Consider the following 12,882-nt stretch of genomic DNA (forward strand, 5'->3'; position numbering starts at 1 on the left):
ATATCAGCGAAAAATACACGGCTATCCTTGAAATCGATTTTTCCTTCTCTTTCGCACGTCGCATTAAGAAACTATTTATAACGACATCCCTTCTTGTCTCGGTCTGTGAAACTGTCTGAACTAATTTCCTTCTCCACGATCACACCTCGATCTGTATTCTTTCCACGACATCGTCCCACTTTTCCCTCGATGATAAGCAAATTAAAGGTTTGCTCGAAACGCATCGATGCGTTTTAATCGAGTTTGTAGGGAAAGTAATTAATATACTCTCACGAATAACTGTATTTACGAACAATTTCACGATCACCGTGATCAGAATCTGCCACGATTAAAACATTCTCTGCAAACTGCTTCTCCATCTTCCTTTAAACGCTTATAATTTAATTCCATCTCAAGAATAACGATGATAACCGATCCTTCTCTGATTCGTGACGAGTAACGAACGTTCGTCCATTTTCATTTTTCATGAAAATTACGTGGAAGAACGAGAATATAAATAAAAAAGGGGGAAAAAAAACACGAGATAATTGCATACTCGCGGAAACCCAACGTTCCGTGTAGTTGCAATGGTTCCGATCACGGGATTGACACCGTTTACGGCGTATCGATATTGGCTCGGCCGCTATTTTTAGTGGGCCGTATCGTATTCTAACGATGCAAACCGCAAACGTGACCGAGTTATGCGACGTTGAGAGTCCCTTCTACGTAGAAACGAAGCGTGCACACGGCTACGTGACAAACTCACACGCGGCCCGTTGCGATATATACACTTATCAGTCGACAATGTCCGATCGCAGTCGTACGTACTGTCGATCGTTTCGAGTTCGATCCTCTTTTGGAACCGTTCCAGGGAGCGATCGAGTTCACTCCGAGAACTCGTGTCTCATTCTTGTCGAACACGTCGAATCCAAAATTCGACAAAATTTTCAATGGCTGCGCGTGTCGTTGGAAGGCTGTGATCGGCGGTTCTATCTTTTCGCGCGAATCGTTCGAACGAATTGGCGAAAGAAGGATTGATACGAGGCGCGCGTGGGCGTCCCGCTTCGAGGTGGCGGATAATATAACGTTCGCTTGTTTGTGATCTTGTTTCTAAGCGGTGTACGGAGTAATAATATCGTTTACGATATTGTTTTCTAGTTGTCTCCGGATGGATTGGAAAAAGTAGGTGGTGCCGTTATCACACAGGCTTGAGCGATATCGGTAGGAAATAGGCAAGGTTGTTGTGCACAGGTCGCTGATTCACGTTTCGCGAAATGGTGGGCGGAAATCAGGTCGAGGGAAATATACTTTATTTTTATTGATGCAATGTTCATGGATGCGCGTACATGTTTCAAAACATTAGACAATCCGCCCATGAGAATATTCGTTTTTGAAGGTTACATCATATTCCTGTAAAGAATTTATATACTTTTCGCCATTGCGTCACCTCACCTAGATATATTTAGAGTATGCCGAGTGGTATCTACTGCGATCTTTAGGATCTTAGCTAGCTGAAGGTTAGGAAAATATATGACGGTGATTACGAGACACATTCTTTGTTCTTCAACTTCGATCGTGAAACGAAACGCGGCTCGTCGAGAGCTATTTCGTCGTCTTATCACACGTGCTCTCGGTGAAGGAACCGCGAGATCCGTGCGCGCGCTCGTGATTTATAGAAACAAATATTTGTGCCCGACATAACGAGCAGATATTTGCAAACTTGGTAAATGTGACTAAAAAAAAAAAAAGAAAAAAAAGAAATTTATTCGAGTGAAAGTAGCGAGAATCGTTAAGCGATCATTGACATTTATAGGATGGGCTTCGACAATATTTTACAGACAAACTCTATTTTCTTTATTGGCCAACTCTAATAACACAACCGACAGCTTAAGACTTAAGACAGAACTCGACGAAGATAAGTTGTCGTCGATTAGAGAAACATAAATAAATTTTGAAAGGAATTGTACGTCCAATCTAATATAAGAAGATACAACTAGTATTCGATTAATAAGAGAACTTAGAACATTCCAATTTTTTTTTAAACTTTGCACATTTGTAGAGAATCTACAATTTATTATTATTATTATTTTTTTTATTCTTGTTAAAGTACTTGTGCAAAGTTTAAAAACGTTCTCTTGTATCAAGAAAATTTTACTTCTTTACGAAATCATTAAAGAATATACAAAACTAGAATACTACAGAAATAGATAAAATGACAATGGAATATTTTAATAATATTAGCAGATATGTAGATCGCACTTGGTGCTCTTCGAACCGATGCGTTATCAATTATTTATCACTCTTTATTTATTCCAATAATAACAACTCGAAAAATCAATATTAAAATATTTAAAAAAGAAATCAAAATGTTAAGCGTCCTCAAAGAAACATATCGTACGATCATTATTATTTAAAAGGAAAGAATTAATTTAATCTAATTTATATTGCAATCTTCCATCGAAAGTCTCTCATTATTGAAAGTCGGGAACGCGTGACAATGATTTGGCGGAAAAGACGGACGTGACAGGGACAAGACCTCCATCAACGGAAATAGAAAGCACGAATTCTCGTCGCGACGATTTACGTAAAAGCATGGAGGAGTACGTTAGGATATCTCTCGCCGACGTTTTCTCCGTATTCCAGCGAGGTCTTTGACAACGTGGCACAGGGGCAGAATGCGGGATAACGTTTTAAGAATGATGGTCGGTTAGTTGCCAAACGTACGATGTCCAGTCGGAGACAAAGAAAGATCCACACCGGGAATACAAATTTTCTTCCCCCTCCTCCCCTTTTCTGCTGGTTAAGGGTATGGTGGAAAAGGGCGGGAGGGGAGGGAGAACGTGAGGTACGCATAACGCGCGTAGCTTGCAGCGATTCGAGCACGATCGAAGCCGTGCACGCACGCCTGGTCACGGCCCCTGGTACGCACGCATTTGCATACGCGTAGCAATGCAGGGTGAAAGTACCGATACCGTGTCGCCTTGGTACAAAGATCCGATGGACGTTTCTTATCCTTCTCGCGGGAAGTTTAGCAACGTTGTTGGGAAATTTGGGAAAGGATAATTATAAGGAGGGATAATTATATATTATATTCCCTCATCGGTTGTGATAATTATTTTTATTAAACGTAGTGTAAGAGTAAGAGTAAGATCGGGGAATATGATACGAGAGAAATTATTTTTAATTACGTTCTATCGTGTCGACGACGAAAGGATGAGATTCGTAAGATGCTATCTCTTCTGTTTCACCTCGTAAACGCGGTCACGTTCGAAAATATACCTACGTTGGATAAGTACTAATTTATATTTATCTTGTTTCAGATCGCGGTGTCCGATGCTCGTGGTGTACATCGAGGAACGCGAAGATGTAGCTCGATCGACCGTCGCGTGATCATCAAGAATCGAATACCACCGCGGTAACAGTGGACATACTTATCTATAATTAAACTATATAATGCTGACAGTGTACCCCGAACGTGAACACTTACTCTCGCGTTGAATACCAGTTGAGCAGTTTGAATCTCTACAAGAGCAAACAACGATCTCCTCGTATTCGATGCCTGCTAAAATAATACTCGGCTTTTGAACGTCGGAAGAAAGGATCGGTCGTTGAAAAAAAAGAAAAAAAGAAAGAAGAGGAACGATAAGAAGGAATTCGACGATGGGGGGACACGCAGAGGGAGCGAGGATCGCGTGGTCAGTGGCACGGCTTCCGTCGTGGCCGTGGAGAACGAGATTCTTAGGCCAGCTGGCCTGAGATATGCCAGCAGCAACAGACCTCGTAATCACGGAACCATCGAGAACGATATCGTCCTCGTCATCGTCATCCACGTCCTCACCGTCATCGAGGCTGAGAACGGAAACGGCGGTATCGAGGTGTTCTGGGGGTGTCGCTGGCCGACAGCTGGCGGTAGAGATCGAGACGATCGAGCGCCGGGTCTGCGCGACCCGACGCGACCTCTTCGTACCCGTGACCGTCGACCCTCGGCCCAGTCGGGCCGTCCACTGTCCAGATCTAAACGCCTGTTTGGTGAACGAGTCTCGGTCCGGCCGCGACCAGGTCGATTGCCAGGCGATTCACTTCGGTTACGCGATCCCTGTGAACGTGGTCCCCCTGGGAACCGATCCACGGCTCGCCGAGCTCGTCTTGGACCACTCGACCGAGTTGAGCAGACGTGCCGCGAGCTTCTTGCTTGAGCACCATCCTCAGCTGCGTCAGCAGCGGCAGACGCAGCAGGAACGTTGTCCAAGCATGGCGGCAACCGCGAAGCACGATCTGCGACAGAAATTCCCGACGGACACCTCGACGTCCGGTGACGAGGACATCGCGGCGATCGCGAAACAGATCAGCGACCACGCGGAGGCCATCTATCAGACTTGGAAGAGCCGTGGGTTAGCCCCTACCGAGATATTGAACTGCCACAGCAATGCTACGGCAGCGGACAAGTTCGGAAGCGCTCTCACGCCGAGTTCCGCGTCGAACAGCGCGAACAATACTGGGAAAAGTTCGCCCACGAGCGGTACACCCGCCACGGCGGCGGTTGATATACTGAGCCAAACGCCGAATCTCGATAACGGAAATTTGGAGAAGCTGGTGAACAATTTCGTGGTGGAGGACAAAGCTAGGTTAGCCGCGTCGAGGCAGAGGTCGCCCTCGAAGACTCTACCCTCGTCGATACAGTTCGCGCTAGAGAAGTTCGAGAAGAACTCGATGCAGCAACAACAGCAACAATCGCAGACCTCTCCCTTGAAGAGCAGTAACGTTGGCGGTCAGGGGAAGGCGAAGCAAGGAACCATTCTCTTGTCCCCGACTTCCCCGTTCACGAACAAACCTTCGCAGATAGTGAAGCCTCAAGTTTCCCCGAAAACACCGGGCGCGCATCATCGGGAAGTGTTTTTGGAAACTATAGAGACCACTTTTCCCGCGGACATCACGCCCTCGAAGATCGTGGTGCAGCAAAAGAGGCCAACCAGTACGGTGATCACCTCTCCCACCGCTTCCTCCAATCTCGACGATTCTTCCACGAATTCAGGTTTGACCACTTGGCCCCTGAAGAACAAGTTGAACGACAATAAAAGAATAACGGATCCTTGTAGATCACCGCAACAGGAAAGCAAATCGTTGACGAGCAAGGAGGAGAAGAGGAACAGCGGTTCTAATTCGAGCGCGTACCTGGACGAGGTTGCACGCGAGGAGGAAAGACTGATAAACGCTCTGAAGACGGGCTCGGTGATCACGGAGGAGCCCGTGGAGAGGACGGTGCCTCTGACTCGTCAGAAACCCGCGATCAAGAGGGAGAAACCGAAGGTGGAGCCCGTTAAACCGATAATCATCGGTCACAATCATCATGGAGGGGGCCTGGTCCCCGCTTCCGCTGCCATGGTGAACAACGTGACGTCCACCGGGACATCGGGAACGTCTAACGCTAATGCAACGTCAGACGCGAAATCTCTGAGCAAGGATGATCTGTCCAACATGTCAGTGGTGGATTACGCGAAAGTCAGATACAGAGCGGCTCAGCAAAATCCTCCGACCCAACAGAGGTTGGAGGAGCAGAGAACGAACAACAACAGTTTCAATTCCACGGAGCAGTTAGTGTCGACCACGAGGTCCAAATTCGAAACGGAGATACAAAAGGACAAGGAAGCGAGTAAAGAGGAGAAGGATCCTGTCACGTCTAGATGGGGCCCTAGAATCAATTCGCCAAGGCCAAGAATCGAGCAAGTACCTCATCCGGAATTGACCACCCAACAGAAGCAGCATATTAGAGCCGCCGCCGCAACTGGAACCGGGAACAATCCTATCAGACCGTTTTTAACCAGGGGATCCGTCGCTGAACGCGTTTTGATCTTCGAGAAGTGCCCGAGCGAGCTGTTGCTCGACAAACGAGGGCCACGACAACCGGCCATCAACACTTGGAGAACAGGACACGAGGTTCAAAACAAGGCTCAGGTAAATCGACCGCGATCCACAATTATCGTTTCTTTCTTAACTTTTGCCTTACGTTTTTGAAAACTTGACGTTAGAGAGATGTTTTTTTATACACAAAAAAAATAAAAAAAAATACAAAATCGATCCACGGAAGCGGAGGAAGATTTAGAAGAGGTCCGTTTAAAAAATCGAGAGCAGACGTGTTCGAAAACTTTTTACAAGGCCGCGCAATTAAACATCCATTTACACGTGGATGCGTAAAGAAAATCCTGCGAAAGACGAGCCACGTTTTCCTGGAAGAGATGGTTAATTCGGCGGGACGAGACTGTACCTCGAGAACTTCCACGACGATCGGGAAGACGTGTCTTCTCTCGTATGTTCTCGCCACTCTGGGTGGCTTATATCGGGCGTTTTGGTCGGCGTCCAAATTCCTCCTTCCCTGGGAGGATGTTCGACCGGTCGACTCCTGCACTTTTGTCTCGAAACGAGTTCAAGATCTCTTCGCGTAGAGGTCGTTTCTGCATGCCTTTATCCGCAAGCCTCTTCTTCTATTCTTCTTCGTTATCGAGCTTGTGCAATTTTCTTTGATTTCTTTTTTCTGAACCCGTTTGAACACGGTTGATATTAATGAATTGAAACATACGTGAAATTATACTCTGAAGATATAAACAGTGTTGAGGTATCAAAGACCTCGCGAAATTGTTAATTAAACATCTCGTATTATTACTCGATCACTTTCAAGCGATTCTTCTAAAATAAATATCTTTCTTGCGAATTATTGAAACTATGTCTTCTCGGAAGATGCGTCATTCGAAAATTAGTAAGAAACACGAATTTAAATCGATCGAAACGATTAAGAAAGAATAGTTCTCGGGAGTTACAAAGCTGGTCTGGATGAGGGCCAAAAAAAGGAGGATTATACCTGGCACAGTTGCCTGCCAAAAACTGTTATCGCCCTGGCTTTTCCTAGTCGAGCATAGGTATAATTGTTTCGAGCGTATCCATCGATCGTCCCGATCCTTTAATCTCTCCGCTAATTCTCATCGATCTTTTTTCTCTTTTTTTTTTTTTTTGTCCTAATTTAATTTAATCTCTCGAAATCACCGATCTTAATCTGAACGAGTTCCCTTTCGGTAGTCAATCTTGATCTATAATACCGTTGATAGGCCTCGGGTTCTCCAATATGGCGGTGCTGAGCGCTGGAACAATGCACGTGGCCCGAGGGGCTTGGCTATGCCATTGTTATTAAACGGTTATTACGTTCTCACTATGCTTTGATATCAACCTTGGATTCGCTCAAAGACATTCCTTTCCTATACGTATTTAGCAATGGAATTGGCTTTTCGAATTAACTCGAGATAATTATCGAGCTGATTTCTAGAAAATTGATACCAATCCCCTCGCTCGATTCGTCGTTGCAACGAACGATACGAACGAATGGAAACAATAAGATTCCTCGAATTCCAGCGTGCGTGGAATAAGTGAGAAACACGTAGATATTTATGGATGCAACGGGTAGCGGAGAGGCTGTAGCGATTTTGCGCTCGCGCGGTGCATCGTCAATAGACGTAAGGGAAAGGTTCAACGAAATTCGTCTGTTGGGAGGGAGGGGAAAAGAAAAAGAAAGAAGAAGAAGAAGAAGAAGAAAAAAGAAGCAACTAACTGTGAAAACCGATGTATCCAGAAATCGATGGCGTTTGTTGACCAACGTCGGATTATTTTCTTATCCTTGGCACTGCGTACTGAATCCCTCTTTCCCTCTCGGCGAACCGCTCTGTTCTCGTCAATTTTAATCGTTCAAAGAGAGAAAAATGGACAAGATCTCGAAGAAGAAAAGGCGCTTATAGGCGGCGAGGAGGAGAGGAGCTCGATTAATTTAATCGACGTAGAGTAGAAACGCGGCGTGTCCGTCGTTTGTTTGGTCGCAGCTGAGTCATGTCTCGGTTTTCGTTACGATTAAATGTTATTCGACCTCGAGGAGAGAAATAAAGTGGACCACCATGGCCATAAGTGGAAACGGACAGCTCCCGGGGCCAGCTTATCGCCGTTACCGTTGGTTAAATAATACTCGAGGCAATACGATGTTACGTCGGTGTTGTTTATTCGTTCAGGGTGGTCCGTGCTCCATACGCTTTGTTCATTACCGAGCAAACGGCGGTAGTTCGGGGATATAGTTGGATCGTGTTTGTCATAGAATTGCCGGAATACCGTTCGAAATCACCGCGAGGGATTCATTGAATCAACGATATGATGATAGAAGGACGGGTCGAGGCGTTGACGATGAGCGTGCGGCCAGGCAACGTTCCAGGTATCGGGTAATTAAAAAATTTCTATTGGAAAAGACGCGCGCGTTGCGTCTTGCGGTGTTGTGTCCATATCCACCGTATGGAAGAACGCGAAGACGCATGCGGCGCGTGATCTCGAGGCGGCAGAAAAATAGGAAAAGAGTTCGATCGCGGATTCGAACGGCGAGAAATCTTGCCGGCGAATATCTGCGACCGCTGACTGACTCATTGTGCCAGCTCCTTATTGGATATGAGCGCTAGATTTCAAAAGGCCGTCGACAGTCGCCTTGAAGCCGAGTGTAACGCCGCTTATGGCTGAAAAGCGGTCCCCCGGCCAGGAAAGTTAATCCGCGACCGGCTACGTAAGAGTCGTTAGAGTAATAGGAACCAGGAAGGAAACGATCTAGTATTCGATGTTCTTGAACGATGTGCAGGTATCGAGTTTAAAATTCAAATATTCAAGTTCGAAAAGTTCAAACGTAAATATTTACATTTAAATTTAAATATTCATGGATTTTTTTTCCCTCGTATAAATATTCATGAATTTTTTTTCGCATATTTTAAACGTTAAAAGCGTAAAACAAACTTATTCTGCGTAATATTGTAGAGGTCTCGATGGATCCAATCGATGAATTAGATTCGCTTTCTGCCGCATCTCTACGCTTCCCTTCAACCCCCGCAAGAACATCCGATTGAATCAGGCCCTCGATGAAATGCCACTTCCATCGCGATTCCAATTAATTTAAAATATGTTTATGGACTTCAGCGTCTCGCTTCGAATGAACGGAGCTACCATGAAAGTTCAAAGTTAGGAATAAAATTGAATGAAAATATCGAAGGTTCGATCGAACGGCGAAGGTCAAGTATTCGGTGTCGGAAACGAACGGTCCTTGGCCGGTTGGCAGAGTTCGAAGGGCTCGATCGAGAGGTGCAGTCGAATTTGCTATGTCAATTGGAACGTTGATTGACGGTATCCCGTGTGTCACGCAGTGGACCGTGCCAAACATGAGGCCGTAATAATTGTTTCGGCCATTTTGCCTAATCTATCCCAATGTCACGGGAGCTAAACGTGATCTGTTCCGGCATTTGCACGATGATTCGCATCTTGATGATGATCGCAACCTACTCGATTCCCGCGTGTATACGCGTATTATATTGCAGTAATGTAAGTTCTTCTCTCTTTCTATTTTACTTTCTTTCTTCTCGTTAAATTTCATCGAAGAATCGAGTTTTTCACGTTAGATTTATTCGACCCGAGGATATCGACGATTATCGTTTGGTTATTCGAGTGGACGTTGTCTTATTTTTACCGCGCTGAACGGCATGCATTATTGATCTTTTCTTAAACGGATTTCATCGAAGAAGTTCTACCGCTATTTTTATTACGTACAGTATTTTTTTTCTCTCGTCTATTATTACCGTTGCTGTCGTTAGCCTTTCCCTTATTTCTGGCGATCATTGACACCTTTTCTTCCCGATTTCTTCGTTGTTGAATAAAAAAGAAGAAACACACTTTTAGAAATTTTCTTCGTCGAAGGAAAAAAAGAAAGAAAAGAAAAGAAAAAAGATCGATCGATGAACACTCAGCACGTGGAAATATCCTCCTCGTCCCGTGACCATGATGTTGGAAACAACAACGCGTAAAAGTGGCTCGTGATGTAATCATAGTCACATGGGCGAGGCGATGCATTAGCCGCGTTGGCCGGCCTCTTTGCATTCTTCGGATCCTTGGCGTCGCGTAACAGGATGTCGCGTCCTTGGTTCGCCGATACCTTCGCTTTCGAAGAAGCGTAAAATTATTCCTATATCGTCGAGGCGATCGATTAGCCACCTTTGAGAACCTCATCGATTTCTCGTAACCGGAAGCACGAACAATATAATGAGATCAGGATTGTGGCTCGTCGTGGTGTCCTTTGTTTGTAACGCGATAAAACGTACTTATGTAACGAGAAGAATTAAACACAGAGGAAATAAATAAAACTTTTCCTCCAATACCTTCCAAGAATTTATTTTACGAGTATTTGTGTTTTTTACCAATAATTATAACTTGTAATTGCAATTCCGTTCGCGAATATTATTATCATGTTCGAATAGAGCGGTGCAAAATTGCAACCACACACGAATCCACGAATCAGGAATCCACGATCGTGCACGGAGAAACGTTCGTGGTTGCGATTTTGCCATTTTTCACGGATCCAATCAGTTTCCCCGGAACGATGCTTGTTGGTTCTAGACGTACGCGAAAGACAAGACACAGCAAAAGAGCTTGCCACCGCACACGACACTCCAGAGGCACGTGAAAGCGAACAGAAACGTTCACATACCACGGTAAACGTTGATCCAAACCGTATATACCGATACAACACTGTTGGTATTAATCGAGCAAACACCGATAAACGCGAAATATCTATTGGTCGTTTGCAGATTTTACTTTCCCGGAGGAAAACCTTTGCCGTTATCGCAAGTGGAGGCAACTATCGCGAGGATCACCGCCGCTTTTCAAGCTCTTCCCGGCCATCGTGCGTCCCGAGCCCAATTTCACACAATTACGAAGGTATACTAAACTATATATTTTTCTCTCCAAGATTTGATCTTGACCGTTCGATTATTCTCTCGTGGGTTATTCACGTGGGAAACTCGTTCAAACTTCCATTGATGGGACAGCTGTATAGTATACAAAAGCGTATGATTTGTGTTGCAGGCATGCGACTTGCCACTCTATTGGAAAGTGCCGCTTTTCCTCGCGGCTGGCGGAGATCAGACAGGCTACGTTGAGATGAACGCGTTCCTTGATTTTTGGAAAGAAGAGTAAGCAACGAATATAAGCTTATTATAACGTATATTCTTAAAATTCACGAACGTTCCCTTCACGTACGATTCGATACACGAATAAATCAAGATTTATTTTAGGATCAGACGGCTCTAATTTTAATTCTCAATTTCTTCTTTATATTCCATCAGTTTAACGATTATTGTGGGGTTGACTGTTTGCAGAATATCGAACACCCACCACGATGCGGCGAGCAAGTTTATTCGAATCACAACCCGGGGCCAGAGGAACAATATACTGCCGGAGGATTTGATCCCCCTGGTGCAAGACGTAGTCGAGACCCATCCCGGTTTAACTTTTCTCAAAGAGGCTACTGAGTTCCATTCACGCTACGTACACACGGTTCGTATTCGCGCGATAAATATTTGCTGGATATTTCTCTCGTTTTCAAGACAAGGATATATATATATAGAGAGAGAGAGAGAGAAAAAAGAAAAAAGATTCCACAGAGAATTGACCATACGATTTACGCAACGTGAATCGTCTTGAATTATTCAACGTGATCGTGCTCGCCTCGAGCAATTATCACACGCGCTCTTCTCACTCATTGGAAAATCATTTTAACGAGTCGACGAGTATTTTATACCATATTGACCATTTAACAGTGGAATTCTTCCGTTCTTTTTCTTCAGTTAAACTGGCTTCCGTATTTACACGAATTATACATTTGTACATTCAATATTGAGGAGGCAGTTAACACGATGAAATTTATATTTAAAGTTCTTAATTGATGATTTTGATGAATATTCATTCTGTCCAGGTGATCGCTAGGATATTTTATTGCGTGAATCGAAGCTGGAGCGGAAGGATTTCCGTGGCGGAGTTGCGAAGAAGCAATCTGCTCTCGGTGATCGCGATCCTCGAGCACGAGGAAGACATCAATCAAGTAACAGCTTACTTCAGCTATGAGCATTTCTATGTGATCTACTGCAAGTTCTGGGAGCTAGATCGTGATCACGATCTTTTCATCGACAAGACAGATCTCACAAAACATAACGATCACGGTAAGAAAAAAAAAAAACACTTTCCTTTACAATATTCCGTGTAAATTTCGTTACAAGGAAATTCATTTTTCAACTCGAGCGTGTTCTAGCTCTTTCCAAACGTATGATCGCGAGAATATTCAGTGGTGCAGTGACAAGGGGTGGCGTGAAAAGCGGAAACGGCGTTCAACAATCTCAGGATAAAATGAGTTACACGGAATTCGTGTGGTTCTTGTTAAGCGAAGAGGATAAAAATCATCCGACCGCTATTGAATATTGGTTCAGGTATAATGTTGAAGCGTTTAAGATTACGTATATTGGGTGGATGATTACGTATGGTTCATTTTGGATGATCAATAGGTGCATGGATCTCGATGGTGATGGATATTTGTCGATGTACGAATTGGAATATTTTTACGAAGAACAATTGCATCGTATGGAGGCGATTGGATTGGAGACGTTACCTTTCGAGGATTGCCTTTGTCAGGCAAGTCGTGTTAGAATATTAAATATTTTATATATTATGTATTCATTCTATTGTTTCGTTTATTCAATTATGTTTTAAATGACTTTGTATAGATGTTAGATATGATCAAGCCGGAAAAATCAGGAAAAATATCCCTAAGCGACTTGAAAAAGTGTAAAATGACTTCAATCTTCTTTGATACGTTCTTCAACCTCGAAAAGTACCTGGATCACGAGCAGAGAGATCCCTTTGCATCTGCAAGAGAACATGACCCTGATGGTCACGAGGTAAAGAGCTTTAGAAATTATCAGAAACAAGTAGATTTAACAGGAAAAGCAGTTGTTGTTACTGAGCATTTTACTGATATCCGTTATCGTTACGTTTTTTTTTTTTTTTTTTTTTTTTTTT

General features: G+C 44.1%; 1 protein-coding gene across 4 annotated transcripts in view; it reads left to right on the top strand.

Annotated features, from left to right (window-relative positions):
- The window catches only part of LOC102681515, a 33,634-nt gene that overhangs the window by 18,266 nt on the left and 2,486 nt on the right, over positions 1–12,882 (top strand). For 3 of the 4 annotated variants that reach the window (XR_004150956.1, XR_004150957.1, XM_031512150.1), the window contains exons 2-10: positions 3,300–5,931; positions 10,429–10,523; positions 10,620–10,749; positions 10,897–11,003; positions 11,190–11,367; positions 11,786–12,029; positions 12,119–12,293; positions 12,369–12,495; positions 12,588–12,771. Coding sequence is in view for 2 of the 4 variants with exons in the window: in XM_031512150.1 (XP_031368010.1) it covers positions 3,739–5,931; positions 10,429–10,523; positions 10,620–10,749; positions 10,897–11,003; positions 11,190–11,367; positions 11,786–12,029; positions 12,119–12,293; positions 12,369–12,495; positions 12,588–12,771 (3,433 nt within the window). In the remaining 2 variants the exon portion in view is untranslated. Of the gene's footprint in view, positions 1–3,299; positions 5,932–10,428; positions 10,524–10,619; positions 10,750–10,896; positions 11,004–11,189; positions 11,368–11,785; positions 12,030–12,118; positions 12,294–12,368; positions 12,496–12,587; positions 12,792–12,882 lie in introns of all 4 variants that reach the window. The other variant, XM_006619082.2, reaches the window with a different exon arrangement.

Source organism: Apis dorsata, unplaced genomic scaffold, assembly GCF_000469605.1.
Source record: "Apis dorsata unplaced genomic scaffold, Apis dorsata 1.3 scaffold_390, whole genome shotgun sequence".
In the NCBI taxonomy this organism is placed as follows: Eukaryota; Metazoa; Arthropoda; class Insecta; order Hymenoptera; family Apidae; genus Apis; species Apis dorsata.